General features: G+C 43.7%; 1 protein-coding gene across 13 annotated transcripts in view; it reads left to right on the forward strand.

Moving 5' to 3' along the window:
• RYR3 (ryanodine receptor 3) overlaps positions 1–12,811 on the forward strand; it is a 548,224-nt gene that overhangs the window by 497,659 nt on the left and 37,754 nt on the right. For 6 of the 13 annotated variants that reach the window (XM_043919301.1, XM_043919310.1, XM_043919307.1 and 3 more), the window contains exons 70-79: positions 200–370; positions 663–722; positions 3,322–3,453; positions 3,935–4,047; positions 6,119–6,218; positions 9,055–9,230; positions 9,565–9,616; positions 10,607–10,663; positions 11,885–11,984; positions 12,135–12,214. In XM_043919301.1, coding sequence (XP_043775236.1) covers positions 200–370; positions 663–722; positions 3,322–3,453; positions 3,935–4,047; positions 6,119–6,218; positions 9,055–9,230; positions 9,565–9,616; positions 10,607–10,663; positions 11,885–11,984; positions 12,135–12,214 — 1,041 coding nt within the window. Of the gene's footprint in view, positions 1–199; positions 371–662; positions 723–3,321; positions 3,454–3,934; positions 4,048–6,118; positions 6,219–7,128; positions 7,226–9,054; positions 9,231–9,564; positions 9,617–10,606; positions 10,664–11,884; positions 11,985–12,134; positions 12,215–12,811 lie in introns of all 13 variants that reach the window. The other 7 variants (XM_043919309.1, XM_043919312.1, XM_043919311.1 and 4 more) reach the window with 3 other exon arrangements.

Raw genomic sequence — 12,811 nt, forward strand, 5'->3', positions numbered from 1 at the left:
GAAGGCTTAGCATCAGGGCTGGCCTTGAATGGCCCCTTTGGTTGGCTTTGTGTATCACAATCCTTTACTGTCCTCTGAAATGTAGAAAGGCCCGACCTATACAAGGGAGGACCTATACAGGAGGCAGGCTGCCTCCGAGGTGAGGCAGTGCCTTTCAGAGTCATTGAGCTCCTCTGTTTGTTTCAACCTCATCTCCTAGTCGGGAGGACAGGACCAGGAGCGGAAGAAGACAAAGCGGAGGGGAGACTTTTATTCCATCCAGACCTCCCTGATCGTGGCTGCGCTCAAGAAAATGCTGCCCATTGGTCTGAATATGTGCACCCCAGGCGATCAGGAGCTGATCTCCCTCGCGAAATCACGGTACAGCTATGTAAGTCACCCATCTGCTTTGGTGGAGCATTTAATACAGGTGGTGGTGATCTGTGCTCAGCCCTCCGTCCCTGGGGATCAATGAACAGAAGCCAAGGTGCATGGAAACAGCACACCATCATCTTTACAGCTGGCTTGGGAGTCAGCACATGCTCTTTCAGATAAGACTCTGTCGGTTCTCTTATTCTGTTCTTGTAGTAAAGATCCCAGCAAAACTCTTAGTACATCCCTGCACCCCACTTTACGTTTCCATAGTAACCTATAGGAATAAAATTTCACATCTCTTTCCACAGAAGGACACAGATGAAGAGGTGAAGGAACATCTGCGGAATAACTTGCACTTGCAGGAAAAGGTGATGTAGCAGGAAAACAACTCACACAGAGAACTCACACAGGCTTCTTTCTGGCTGCAGGGGGCCCCAGGCCCACTTAGTTTACTCATATTTTTCTTAATGTGTTCTAAAAACAGTCTCAGAGTACTTGTGCTTAATTGGTAGAACTCTCTGCCTTTAATTTTTCATTTTTTGGTCCCCGATTTTTGTTTTTTTCTTTGCCAATTGCAAGGAGGTCCAGTAAAACATGTCTCCCCACCTCCCACTGTGTGAACATCAGAGCATGGCAGGGGGTTAGATTAGGTCTCAGAATTTACTGACTGTGAGGTGTGTTAGAGTGTAACAGAAACCTAGGGGAAGTTTTAGCACTTTCAGCTTTAGACATTTGTGAATAAAGTGACTCTGTGTCTGAGTTTGTATAACCCCCACCCCAAAATCCAACAAAATCAATACCAATTTTTATTTTAAGGCTATTTAAAATTTTTGCAGGCCTGCAAATTTGAACAGCTTTTCCCTCAAATATATTATGTTATGCCCTAAGATAGAAGACTAAAATGATACCAATAGCCTCTCCTTTCTACCCCAACTATACAGGAATGGTGGGTAAAGTATAGTATAAAAAAGGCGGTAAAAAGAAATTCTAAGTGCCAGAAAAAAGAAGTCATTCTAAATCTTAGTAATGAAGAGAAGATGATGCAGTGAAGAAAACTCATAGAGCTTTCCCGACCAGATACATATCATAGGGGATGAGGGTTTTAGTAATCTGGAAGAGGAGTTGTGGACCAAATTTCCCAGGTTTGGCATAAATTTAGAGCAAATCTGGATCACACCAAACTGGAAAATTCTTAAAGAGATGGGAATACGAGACCACCTTAACTGTCTCCTAAGAAACCTATATGCAAGTCAAGAAGCAACACTTAGAACCTTCCATAGAACAACTGATTGGTTCAGAATTGGGAAAGAGTACGTAAAGGCTGTGTGTTTTCACCCTGCTTGTATAACTTATATGCAGAGTACATCATGTGAAAAGCCAGGCTGGTTAAATCACAAGCTGGAATCAAGAGTGCCGGGAGAAATATCAACAACCTCAGATATACAGATGATACCTCTCTAATGGCAGAAAGTGAAGAGGAAAAAAAGAGCCTCTTGATGAAGGTGAAAGAGGAGAGTGGAAAAGCTGGTTTAAAACTCACCATTCAATAAACTAAGGTCATGGCAACAAGTCCCATCACTTCATGGCAAATAGAAGGGGAAGAAGTGGAAGCAGTGACAGATTTTAATTTCTTGGGCTCCAAAATTACTGTGGATGGTGACTGCAGCCATGAAAATGAAGGAAGGAAAGCTATGACAAACCTAGACATCATATTAAGAAGCAAAGACATCACTTTGCCAGTGGAGATCCATATAGTCAAAGCTACAGTTTTTCCACTAGTCACGTACAGATGTGAGAATTGGACCATAAAGAAGCCTGAGCACCAAAGAATTGATGTTTTCAAATTGTGGTGCTGAAGACGACTCTTAAGACTCCTTGGACTACAAGGAGGTCAAACCAGTCAGTCCTAAAGGAGATCAACCCTGAATGTTTAATGGAAGGATTGATGCTGAAGCTGAAGCTCCAATACTTTGGCCAAATGATGCAAAGAGCTGATTCATTGGAAAAGACCTTGATGGTCGGAAAGATTGAGGCCAAGAGAAGGGAGCGACAGAGGATAAGATGTTAGGAAAACATTACCGACTCAGTGGACATGAGTTTGAGCAGACTCCTAGAGAAAGTGAGGGACAAGGAAGCCTGGAGTGCTGCAGCCCATGGGGTCCCAAAGAGTCCGACATGACTTAGCGACTGAACAACAACAACAGAGCAAGAAACTTAGATAAAATGAGCCCTGAACCAGTGACACCCATGAATCTTCTGTAAAAACAGCCATGAAACCACTTAGAGATTCTACCTGCTAGAATATGGGCCATTCAACAAAACTCCTGAATACAAGTTCATATTTTTAAAAAACATACAGTGTGAATAGAAATCCATAACCATTAGAGAGACAGAATTTTCAACAAAAGGAAGAATTCAAGCCTAAGGAACTATAGAAAGGAATTTTTTAAGTATTATAGAAATATTTAAAGAGATAAAGGCAGCCATATAAGCTATAAATCAAAACTTGGACATTATTTTGTAAAGAAAAGAGAGGGGAGGTAGAATTGAAAAGACCTCACAGTGATATACAAAGTTAAAAATAATCATTGAAATTAAAAATTCCATCTGTATATGGTATGGAGATTCGTTAAAAAACTAGGAGTAAAAATGCCATATATAGGTTAAAAAATGTAGTGGATAACAGCTCAAAAGAGAACTTATGAGTTGAACGGTTGATTTAAGGAAATCAGTGCAGCACAGAAAGAAAAGGATAGAAAATGTGACAGAAGGGTTGAGACATATAGGCTATAATGAGAAGTTCCTATGAAGCATCTATATTGTTCCAGAAAAATATGATAGAGAAAATGAGAGAGGAATTTATAGAAAAGACTCTTGAATACTATGGAACCATGCTAGGAGACAAAGGCCTTTTTATGTAAGAGGTATAAGAGATTGCTCATCTCATGTATGTGCTTTAATCTGCAGTCTGATGATCCAGCTGTGAAGTGGCAACTGAACCTATACAAGGATGTTTTAAAGAGTGAAGAACCTTCCAACCCAGAAAAGACAGTGGAGCGTGTGCAGAGAATTTCAGCAGCTGTCTTCCACCTAGAGCAGGTAAGTAGCATCTACCCTGTGGCTTGAGGAAGCAAGACCGCCTTGCAGAATACAAAATTTCTCTCAACACTCAGCTTTTAGTTTCGAACGCCCTGTAAGCACCCTTGTAGGAAAGCAAGAAGTAAGGATCATACTGGGTCATCCCAAAGTGTCATCTTGGTGCCTTATGGTAGCAAGACTCCCTAATGTTTTACCTCCCAGTGTTTTACAAAGATTTGCCATTAGTTCAAATAACCTATCCAAGTTCCTTGCTCATTTGTAAAGCTACTATTAAGCCATAAGTCACCAAAAGCAGTTGGGAGAAAAAGAAAACCTAAGACTTCTACAAACTGAATCATTTAGTGCTGAGTACCTTTGGCTGGCCACAGTTAAGAAATCAAAGTTCTTCCAGGGTTGAGACGTCTAGGCTGTAGATGACTATTGGTATTTTCTGCCACCCAGATCAGCTTAGTGTATACCTAGCCATGTGATTTCTTCTTAGGTGGAACAGCCTTTGAGGTCCAAGAAGGCGGTCTGGCACAAACTGCTATCAAAGCAGCGGAAACGGGCAGTGGTGGCCTGTTTCAGGATGGCCCCTCTCTACAACTTGCCCAGGCAAGTATTCTGTCTTTATCTCCTGGCATGTGAGTCAGAGATGAGAATTAAGGTATCTTCCTATAGCTGTGCTCTCTTCTGGCTCTGACACTCATGATCCCAGGGGTAGAGATTGGAGTCCTTCACCTGCGGAGCCATTGCAGTCTGCATATAGTATAATGGCCTACAAAGGTAAGTATAAAAACTGAAAACAGATGAGATTTCCTAGTGCCCCCAAGCCTGCCTCACTTCACCTTTTTGCACTGTAAAGTCAGCCTTGTAAGCATATGGAAGCTCTCTAGTTTTACCTAGGTAGGATTCTTTGTGCAGCTGTAAAGGCATTCTAGAAAAGGGAGACTTTTCTAAAAGACTTTACCCCAAATTCCATCCATAGATCAAGCAATATTTCCATGTTCAAGCACTTGATTGACACCAAAATTATGTTTCCTCGGCAAGTACAGAAATGTAACCCGAGAATCCTTCAGCATAATGCACTTGCCTTCAAGATGAAACTAGGCAACTGTTTAGAGATGCCCCAAGAGGTCAGTCATGAACATAAGGCATTTATCTGGATGTTTAGTCTATACTCTGAAGTAAAAAATATGCAAAGGCTTTTCGGGAATGTGTGTGAACGTGTGCTGCTCCAATGAAGGGCAGAGTATCGGTGTAGACTGAGCCATTGTTGACCACTGAGGCCAACGCAGTGACGTTGGTGGCGTGGCAGCATTCCCATCCTCAGACTAATTGCACAGCCAGTAAATTTTGGCCTCTGATCAATAAACAAAGCTGGTAGTTGAAGAGCCACTGCTTGATCAACTTCCAGTCAATCGGAATATCCTCACCTGGTCAGGAAAAAGAAACTGACTTGGCCAAGTAAATTCTGTATCATGTGTAAATACATGTGTTTCTTTGGAATTTCAGATGAAAGACTATTCTATGGTTGACATTTTGCTTTCATCAAATTGTGTATGTTGGCTATCGTTTGCCCAGAGTGTCCCGTATCCCCGTCCTGAGCCAACTGGCCAACTGAGCTCTCTGAATTAGGGTCTTTGAAGACGGTGGAGAATCATGGCCTCTGAGACACACACCTGCTCCTACAGTCTCTTGAGAAAGTAGACTAGTGTCTCTGGAAAGGTTGAGGCATCAAAAATCAAATAGAATTCATTAATTTAAGAAAACTGAAAAATTAAGTCAGGCAGTAATGGGCATGAAGGTTGCTGAAGTCTTGGCAGACAAATGAAATTTATAGCCCAGTAGAAGAAGCAAAACTGCCTCAGATTTTTGTCTGTTTTCTAAAAGTGGTAAAACATCAGAAGGCATTCGCTTCCCCTTCTGGTAGAGAGCCATACCTGATGTGCTTTAACATAACCTCCAGAGGGCTTAGCTTTAAGCTCATATCTCCCGGGCCAGCTCGACAGCAATTACATCTCTCAAAAACAAGCATTTTTTTTCTAAATCCACTGAAAATGATAGTACCATCCTTTAGTATTTTGGTTGCTCCTTCAAGAACTCTGCCCCTGAATGGATAATAGTATGTCCAAGAATCCACTGTCTCCTTGATGAAACATGGCCACCCCCACCCCTAACCCAGCTTTTTTTTAAAAACAAAACAAAACAAACTTCATTTTGCATTGGAGTATTGCTGATTAACAGTGTTGTAGTTTCAGGTGGACAGCGAAGGGATTCAGCCATACATATACATATATCCATTCCCCTCCAAACTCCCCTCCCCTCCAGGATGCCACATAACATTGAGCAGAGTTCCCTGTACTTTACAATGGTTCTTGTTAGTTATCCATTTTTAATGTAGCAGTGTGTAATATAGCTGTTTTAGAGAGGCTGCCCTGTATTTCTGCCTAGAAGTTATACATAGGAGGATTATATCCCTAGGAGGATTATACATAGGTTTCATAATAACAACAATAACAATGAACAAGAGGCTAGTGGTCAGTACCATGCTTTTTCTCCATCTTATGAGAATCTATACTGCATGGAGTCTTCCAAACTAAAGGGCTGAAGAGATTTATTTTTATCATGTGGAAACTTTCTCTGCTGTGAGTTTTTAAAAGAAAACCTGTATGCTTTTCCCCAGACACAAAATTAACAATTTCTTCCTGAGCACCTTTCAACGGGTTTGGCTGGAAAAGGTTAATGAAAAAACTCAGTATGACAGGCTTATACTCATTTTAATGGTAATGTAACCTGTGGAGAGACCCGCTCATTCTCTGCATACTTCTCCTTTCTTGACCATGATTTAACATGACCATGAAAACACAAATTTGTACAATTTTTTTTAAAAAACACCTCTGATTGGTCAGATTTTGAAGAAAGATGGTAAGGGCTATATTCTACCAGAAATTATGACCAAGACTTGATGAGTCTGGTCTTGACCTTCCTTTTCTCTATGGTCCTCCTCACATTTCGGTAACCACTTACCTGCTCTTCAGTGGTTAATATTCCCAGAAGTCAGTCGTGTCCTGTAGAGAGGGAGTGGCTTATGCCAGTTTATTCAGTGTTCCCAGATGCCAGGGCCAGCTCTGGAACCTGTGAAGCATGCAGAAGTTTTGCTGATGAGTACAACACGCCCAAGCTTTATTTCCTGGGTACAGACTGGAGCCCTTGCAGCTGTGGTTCCTCAGAGGCCCTGAAAGAAGGACACTCTGCTGCTTTGAGTGTATCTGAGACTACACTGCTCACCATCAGCATAATTTAGATTGGGTTACCTGGACAGGTGATCAGTCAAAAGGAATCACCAAATTGCCATATTCACAGATAACCCAGGGCTGTTCCTTGAACTAATGGATTCTCATTAGAGGGGAGACGTGATAAAGACCCAGTGAGACCACTGCAGGATTAATGTGACCTCAGGTCTTGAACTAACCATAGTTAGTTCATTCAGAAGGCTGTCTCTAAATATTCAGGATCTGCCATGTTAGCGGGTTCTGGTTTCTTTGAAATACATGCTTACAGTGTACTCCTGGCTACCCTGACCAATCAGAAGATAAGAATTGTACAAAACTGCTTACTAACCGTTAACCGCCCAGACTAAAACAAGGTGTCCCGTGGACCCCTCTTGACCTCATTCTCACCCCTTCCGCTCAGGCACCGCTCTATTAACCTCTTCCTCCATGGCTATCAGAGATTTTGGATAGAAACAGAGGAGTATTCCTTTGAAGAGAAACTAGTACAGGATTTGGCTGTAAGTACTGACTCAACTGGGAGCAGATATGGGTGCGAATGAGTTTGATTTTTGTATTCATGTGTGTGCATTATAACTTTGAAAGATTCGTAAAGAATCGGGTGTATAAATTTGAAAGGAACTAACTGTATAAATTATCAGAGGAAGCCCCGCTAATAATAGTCCTACGAACCAGAGGATGAATTTCACTTGGAGGTGCTGGTCCTGTGATCATCCTCCTCCTTATTATTAACAACTAATATTTCTTGGGATGCACAGCCGTGCCTTGGAAAGTTCGTGCCAAGTTAAGTTTTGAACACCCTTGGTTGCAGGAGGCCAACCCGCCCTAGCCAAGGCCCTGCTTTTCTGGTGGGTAGCTCCCCTTTGGGGAAGGCACATCTAAATGCCCTTCCTGCATCTCACATTTCTGTGTTTGGCCTTTCTGAAGATTTGCTATGCCCCGTCTCTCACAGCCTTCATGTGCTTAAACTACTTGAAACCACACACAAGGGGTAAAGCTTACTGCAGCAGTATCACTGAGCTTCATCCTGGTTAAGAAAGAAAATAACATCCTTTGGCCAAGCCCTAGTTCTTTTCCTCTTTCTCCTTATTTCTTCCATCTGTCTTTTTCTGTAATCTCTACTCCCTCCATTAGTCTTACCCTGTGTATCTCATGTTTACACTTTCCATGTGACTTTATCTGTATTTCCCCATTTCCCTGGTGGCTCAGAAGGTAAAACGTCTGTCTGCAATGTGGGAGACCCGGGTTCGATCCCTGGGTCAGAAAGATCCCCTGGAGAAGGAAATGGCAACCCACTCCAGTACTCTTGCCTGGAAAATTCCATGGATGGAGGAGCCTGGAAAGCTACAGTCCATGGGGTCACAGAGTCGGACACAACTGAGCGACTTCACTTTCACTTTTCTTTCCATCTCCCTCTGTTTCTTTTCCTCTTCCTGTCTTTTGTCCTTTAATCCTTTCTTGCTCATTCTCTTTCCCTTTCTCTTTATGCCCATCAATCTTTCCATACATTCCTGTCAGTGAGAAAGACGCTTGATTTTCCCAGTTTCTTGATTAGTGTGAAGTTGACAATGAGCATCATTTCAACCTTCCCCTTCTTCTGAACCATTCACACAACCTATGTAGTTCTCACCAGTTTACTGAGTATGGTCCACCCTGCTGGTTCTACCACTGCTGGGAAATCAACTTATTCATCTGGCATCAGCTGCTATTTCTGTAAAGAGAGACAGAAAAAAGACTTGCTCCGAGGAGAAACTGCAAGGCTCGCAGCTCCAGGATAGCATCTCTCAGGAACAGCCAGATTTTCAGGATAAAGGCTGAGGTCAGGAAAGAGAAACATTTCACTGGGTTCAGTCTAGGATAGTTGTAGACGCCCAGATGGCCCCAGTGCTTTGTAACTCTTGCCCCACCCCCCATTCCCAGCCCAGCTCTGCAAGAGAAATGTCAGGTGTAGGTGGAGAGATACAGCCTCTTCGGTGCTCTCCAGGGCTTCCCTCCTGAATGCGGGTGCCCAGAGCTTGCATGAGAGTTCTGCTGACTGGAGTCTGGAGCGCCTCCCCTGCAGTCAAGCTTTTGCTTTTCCTTCCATTTTGTTTTAACCCAAAATTGCAATGTTTATTTAATTGGCTGAAAAATATATTTATATATAAATATCATTCCCAGACCTTGCATCCCTAGGGCTTCTGTCCTGAAATAAACGTTATGACGTCGTGGTTCTCTTTGTGCTTTGAGTTGATGCGCTCTGTGCCTGGTGCTTCACCTTTGTTCGCGTGCGGTGGTATGCCACGTGCTGAAATTCATGCCTGAAACCTATCTGCCTCGGTTTGTGTAGAAATCCCCCAAGGTGGAAGAGGAGGAGGAGGAAGAGGTGGAAAAGCAGCCAGACCCACTTCATCAGATCATCCTCCACTTTAGCCGCAACGCTCTCACGGAGAGGAGGTCAGCACCGTGGAGCACCCTGCTCACATCCCAGGCATGGCTGGGTCCTCCCCAAGCTGTCCTCCCCAGGTGTGCACAGAGCAGGTGCCAGATTTGAACAGCCCTCCTCGCTGTCTTGTTCTTGGCCATCAAGAAACCTCTAGAGGAAAATACAGAAACCATAGCCCTTTTATCATATTGCCTGACACTGAGTCTGAAGATGAAGCAGCCTGAAACTGTAACTTCATCCCTGAATTCCATGTCCAGCCAATAATGATTCAGACTTTCAGAGTGGTTTCTAAGAACTGGGGTGAGGGAGGAGGGCTTCTAGTTAATTCACTGGTATATTAGGATTTATATGCCGCTCAGTCTTTTCTACTGTGTTCAGAGTCGGTCTGCTAAATATTTCCTCCATTCTCTCCAGCAAACTGGAAGACGACCCTTTATACACCTCCTATGCCAGCATGATGGCCAAGGTACACTTGGTTTTCTTCCTGTCATTGCAGTCTTCCCGCTTCCCTTTGACCTCTTCAGGCACATGGAAACTGTCACATTGAGCAACTGGCCTGGGACTTGGGTCATGGCATGGACTCCAGGCTTTGCACAATTCACATGCTCTGCAGGCAACATTAGTAAACCGTTCTACCATCATCCTACGAAAATGATGCTTTGCAGAAACAGTGGGGTCTGGTGTCTGGGTTCACATGATACTTCTCAGCCAGCTTCACAGGGTTCAGGTGTCCACATCATCCTCGAATTTTCTCTTAATGCTCAGAACACGCCCAACAGTTCAACCATGTCCGTAGGTGAAGGAAATCCAGTACATTTGAAAACAGGCTTAGAAACTAGAGGAAGTAACTAGTGTTCTAGAAGAGGCAAAGTGATCAGAGAGGATGTTTCTAGGTCACACGGGGTCAGTGGCCTCTGGAATGCCAGGTGATTAAGCGAACCTACTGCTTCTCCAGTGGGAGCACTTCGTGTCCGGCAGAAATGGGGGTGAGGAGGGTACAGCAGCACCCCTTCCTCCACCAGGTGCTCCGCGGGGTCACTTTGGGATTCACATCCCGGCTTTCCCTAATCTTATGGCCAAGCCTCTGACTCATGTTGAGAATGGGCCAGCTCTTTGCACTCCTATCTCCCGATTTACACCAGAACTTTACAGAACTCTTATTAAGTAGGAGAGTTCAGGTCTGTGGTTAAACCAAGGACATCTCCTTTGACTATGTGAGCTCGGCGTTCCCATTTCTCTTTTCTGAACTCCTTGGTAACTGCAAAGGTGGTATTTAGAGTAGAATGTTGCCTGCTGGGATCCAAATGTTCCCAGTTTTACGGAGTGCTGAGGTCCTGAAGTGCCTGTGAATTACAGCCCGTTCCCTGCCCTCACACAGTAAAGCAGAGTCCTGTTTACTAAGCCCGCCTTTAACCTGACTGTTTGCCTCCTCCTCTCCCGGCTGCATGGAATCCAGAGTTGTCAGAGTGGGGAAGATGAAGAAGAGGAGGAAGACAAGGAGAAGACATTTGAAGTGAGTTCTCACTAAGCTGGAAGCCAGCCAGGAGGGCCTTCAGGGGTGGATGCTGACATCAGCCATGCAACGTGCCCACCGTGTATGTCAGGTGGCAAGTACGCAGGTCGGCGTGGACGAGCGCATTGGCTGTGGTTGCTGTCTGTTGGCCTAACGAAAGGTAGCAGGCAGCCAGGCAGCCCGCAGATGGTCCTTCAAGTTTGTTCTCTAGGAAATCTCCTACATCAACCCAAGTATGGTAGCAACAGGGGCCATGGAAGGTCACATTCAAATATTCAAAAGTGAAAATTCACAGCAGTGGAGACACTGGATGGTTTTTGCACTATTATTCTGTAAATGTACTTGATCTTGATTTGGGGCAGTGTGGGACCCTGAGTCTTTCAAAATAAAACTCCATTACTTGTACTGTTTTATAGACGAAGTATTCAAGAGTACAAGTAAATGAATACAAGGATTTCCCTGGTGGTCCAGTGGCTAAGACTCTGCACTCCCAATGCAGGGGGTCTGGGTTCTATCCCTGGTTCTATCCCTAGATCCTATATGGTGCAACTAAGACCCAGGGCAGCCAAATATATACATATATTTTTTTAAGTAAATGGATACAGTTCTGGAAAACTTTGGCTTCTAGCATCTCACATTTGTTAAGTGTGGTCTACGCTTTCTGGATAAGCAGGCGTTTGCTATGCTCAGATGAGTTCCAGCTGAGCAAGTTTTCCTTTATAACATTGAAAACAAACCATTTTAGTCTGAGATCACTATTTTTTTTTTTTTTTTTTTTTTTTGCCTATGCTAGGTGTTCACTGGGGCATGCAGGTTTCTCTAGTTGTGGTACCTGGGCTTAGTTGCCCCATGACATGTGGGATCTTAGTTCCTGACTAGGAATCGATCCTGTGTCCCCTGTTTTGGAAGGTGGATTCTTAAACACTGGATCACCGGGGAAGTCCCTGAAGTCACTTTCTATAATCATAGTGTCACTGGAGAGTGGACTGTGTTTTGTACTTCTCAGTACAGGAAGTAGAAATTTCAGCATCAAAATGTGAGTAAATTATGGATGGACAGTTTTGGAAAACTGGGTCGCATCTAAAAATAAATTTCCAAGATCTGTTTTGTTCAAAATTATGTGTGTTGCCTTCCTAGGTGAGTAAAGAGTCTCTCTCTCAACTCATCTGACTACAGTGAATTCTCTGGGGGTAAACAAATCTGCCCTGCTATTTTTTCCAGGAGAAAGAAATGGAAAAGCAGAAAACCCTCTACCAGCAAGCCCGGCTGCATGAGCGTGGAGCCGCCGAGATGGTCCTTCAGATGATCAGCGCCAGCAAAGGTGATCTCAGAGACTTGTGCATGGGTCCCTTAACTAACACTGAGATGTCACCCTGTGACGTGAAGTCATTATTAAAGAATCTGGATAAAGCGCAGTAGGTGTGATTTACCCTGTTACCTTGGTGATTCCATCTAATCTTTACTTCGACAGGTGAGATGAGCCCCATGGTGGTGGAGACTCTGAAGTTGGGGATCGCCATTCTGAATGGGGGCAATGCCGGTGTGCAGCAGGTAATGGGGGCTCACAGGAGGTGGTGCAGACTTCCTGGGGTGTTTCCATCTGACAGCTGTCACACTTCGGGGAAGAGAGGTTGTCTCTGCTGCATGGATGGCCACCGAGAATCACCTTTGCTGGAGTTTTGTCCTCAGTGGCCAGTTATGTTGAGTAGCTGAAAACAGATAAAACCAGGCCTGGGAGTCTGCAGACAAACATGTGCTTAGTAAAGAGGGGTTATCTAGGGTTCAAAGAGAAAAACATCACATTTGTTTCATCATTAGGTGATTTTCTGCAAAAATATACTCTAGAGGAAATTTTCTCAGCCTTTGGTTTTTATTTCAACACTTTCATTTGTTAGTTGCCTTACTGTGAGCAAGAAGCTTGATCAGTTCAGTGATGTTCATAACCCCACACACTTGTTTGTTCAGTCATTCATATTCATTTGTTCATATTAACAGCTGCCTAGTGATCACTGACTATGTACTAGGGCCAGGCTGTCTTCTATGGGTAGGGGATGTAGCAGTGGATAATGAAAATAAAACTCCCTGTCATCATGCATTAAAAGAGAGAACACACAGAGATATACAGCAGAGTGCCTGGCACATGGAATT

The sequence above is a fragment of the Cervus elaphus genome, chromosome 12 (assembly GCF_910594005.1).
Source record: "Cervus elaphus chromosome 12, mCerEla1.1, whole genome shotgun sequence".
In the NCBI taxonomy this organism is placed as follows: domain Eukaryota; kingdom Metazoa; phylum Chordata; class Mammalia; order Artiodactyla; family Cervidae; genus Cervus; species Cervus elaphus.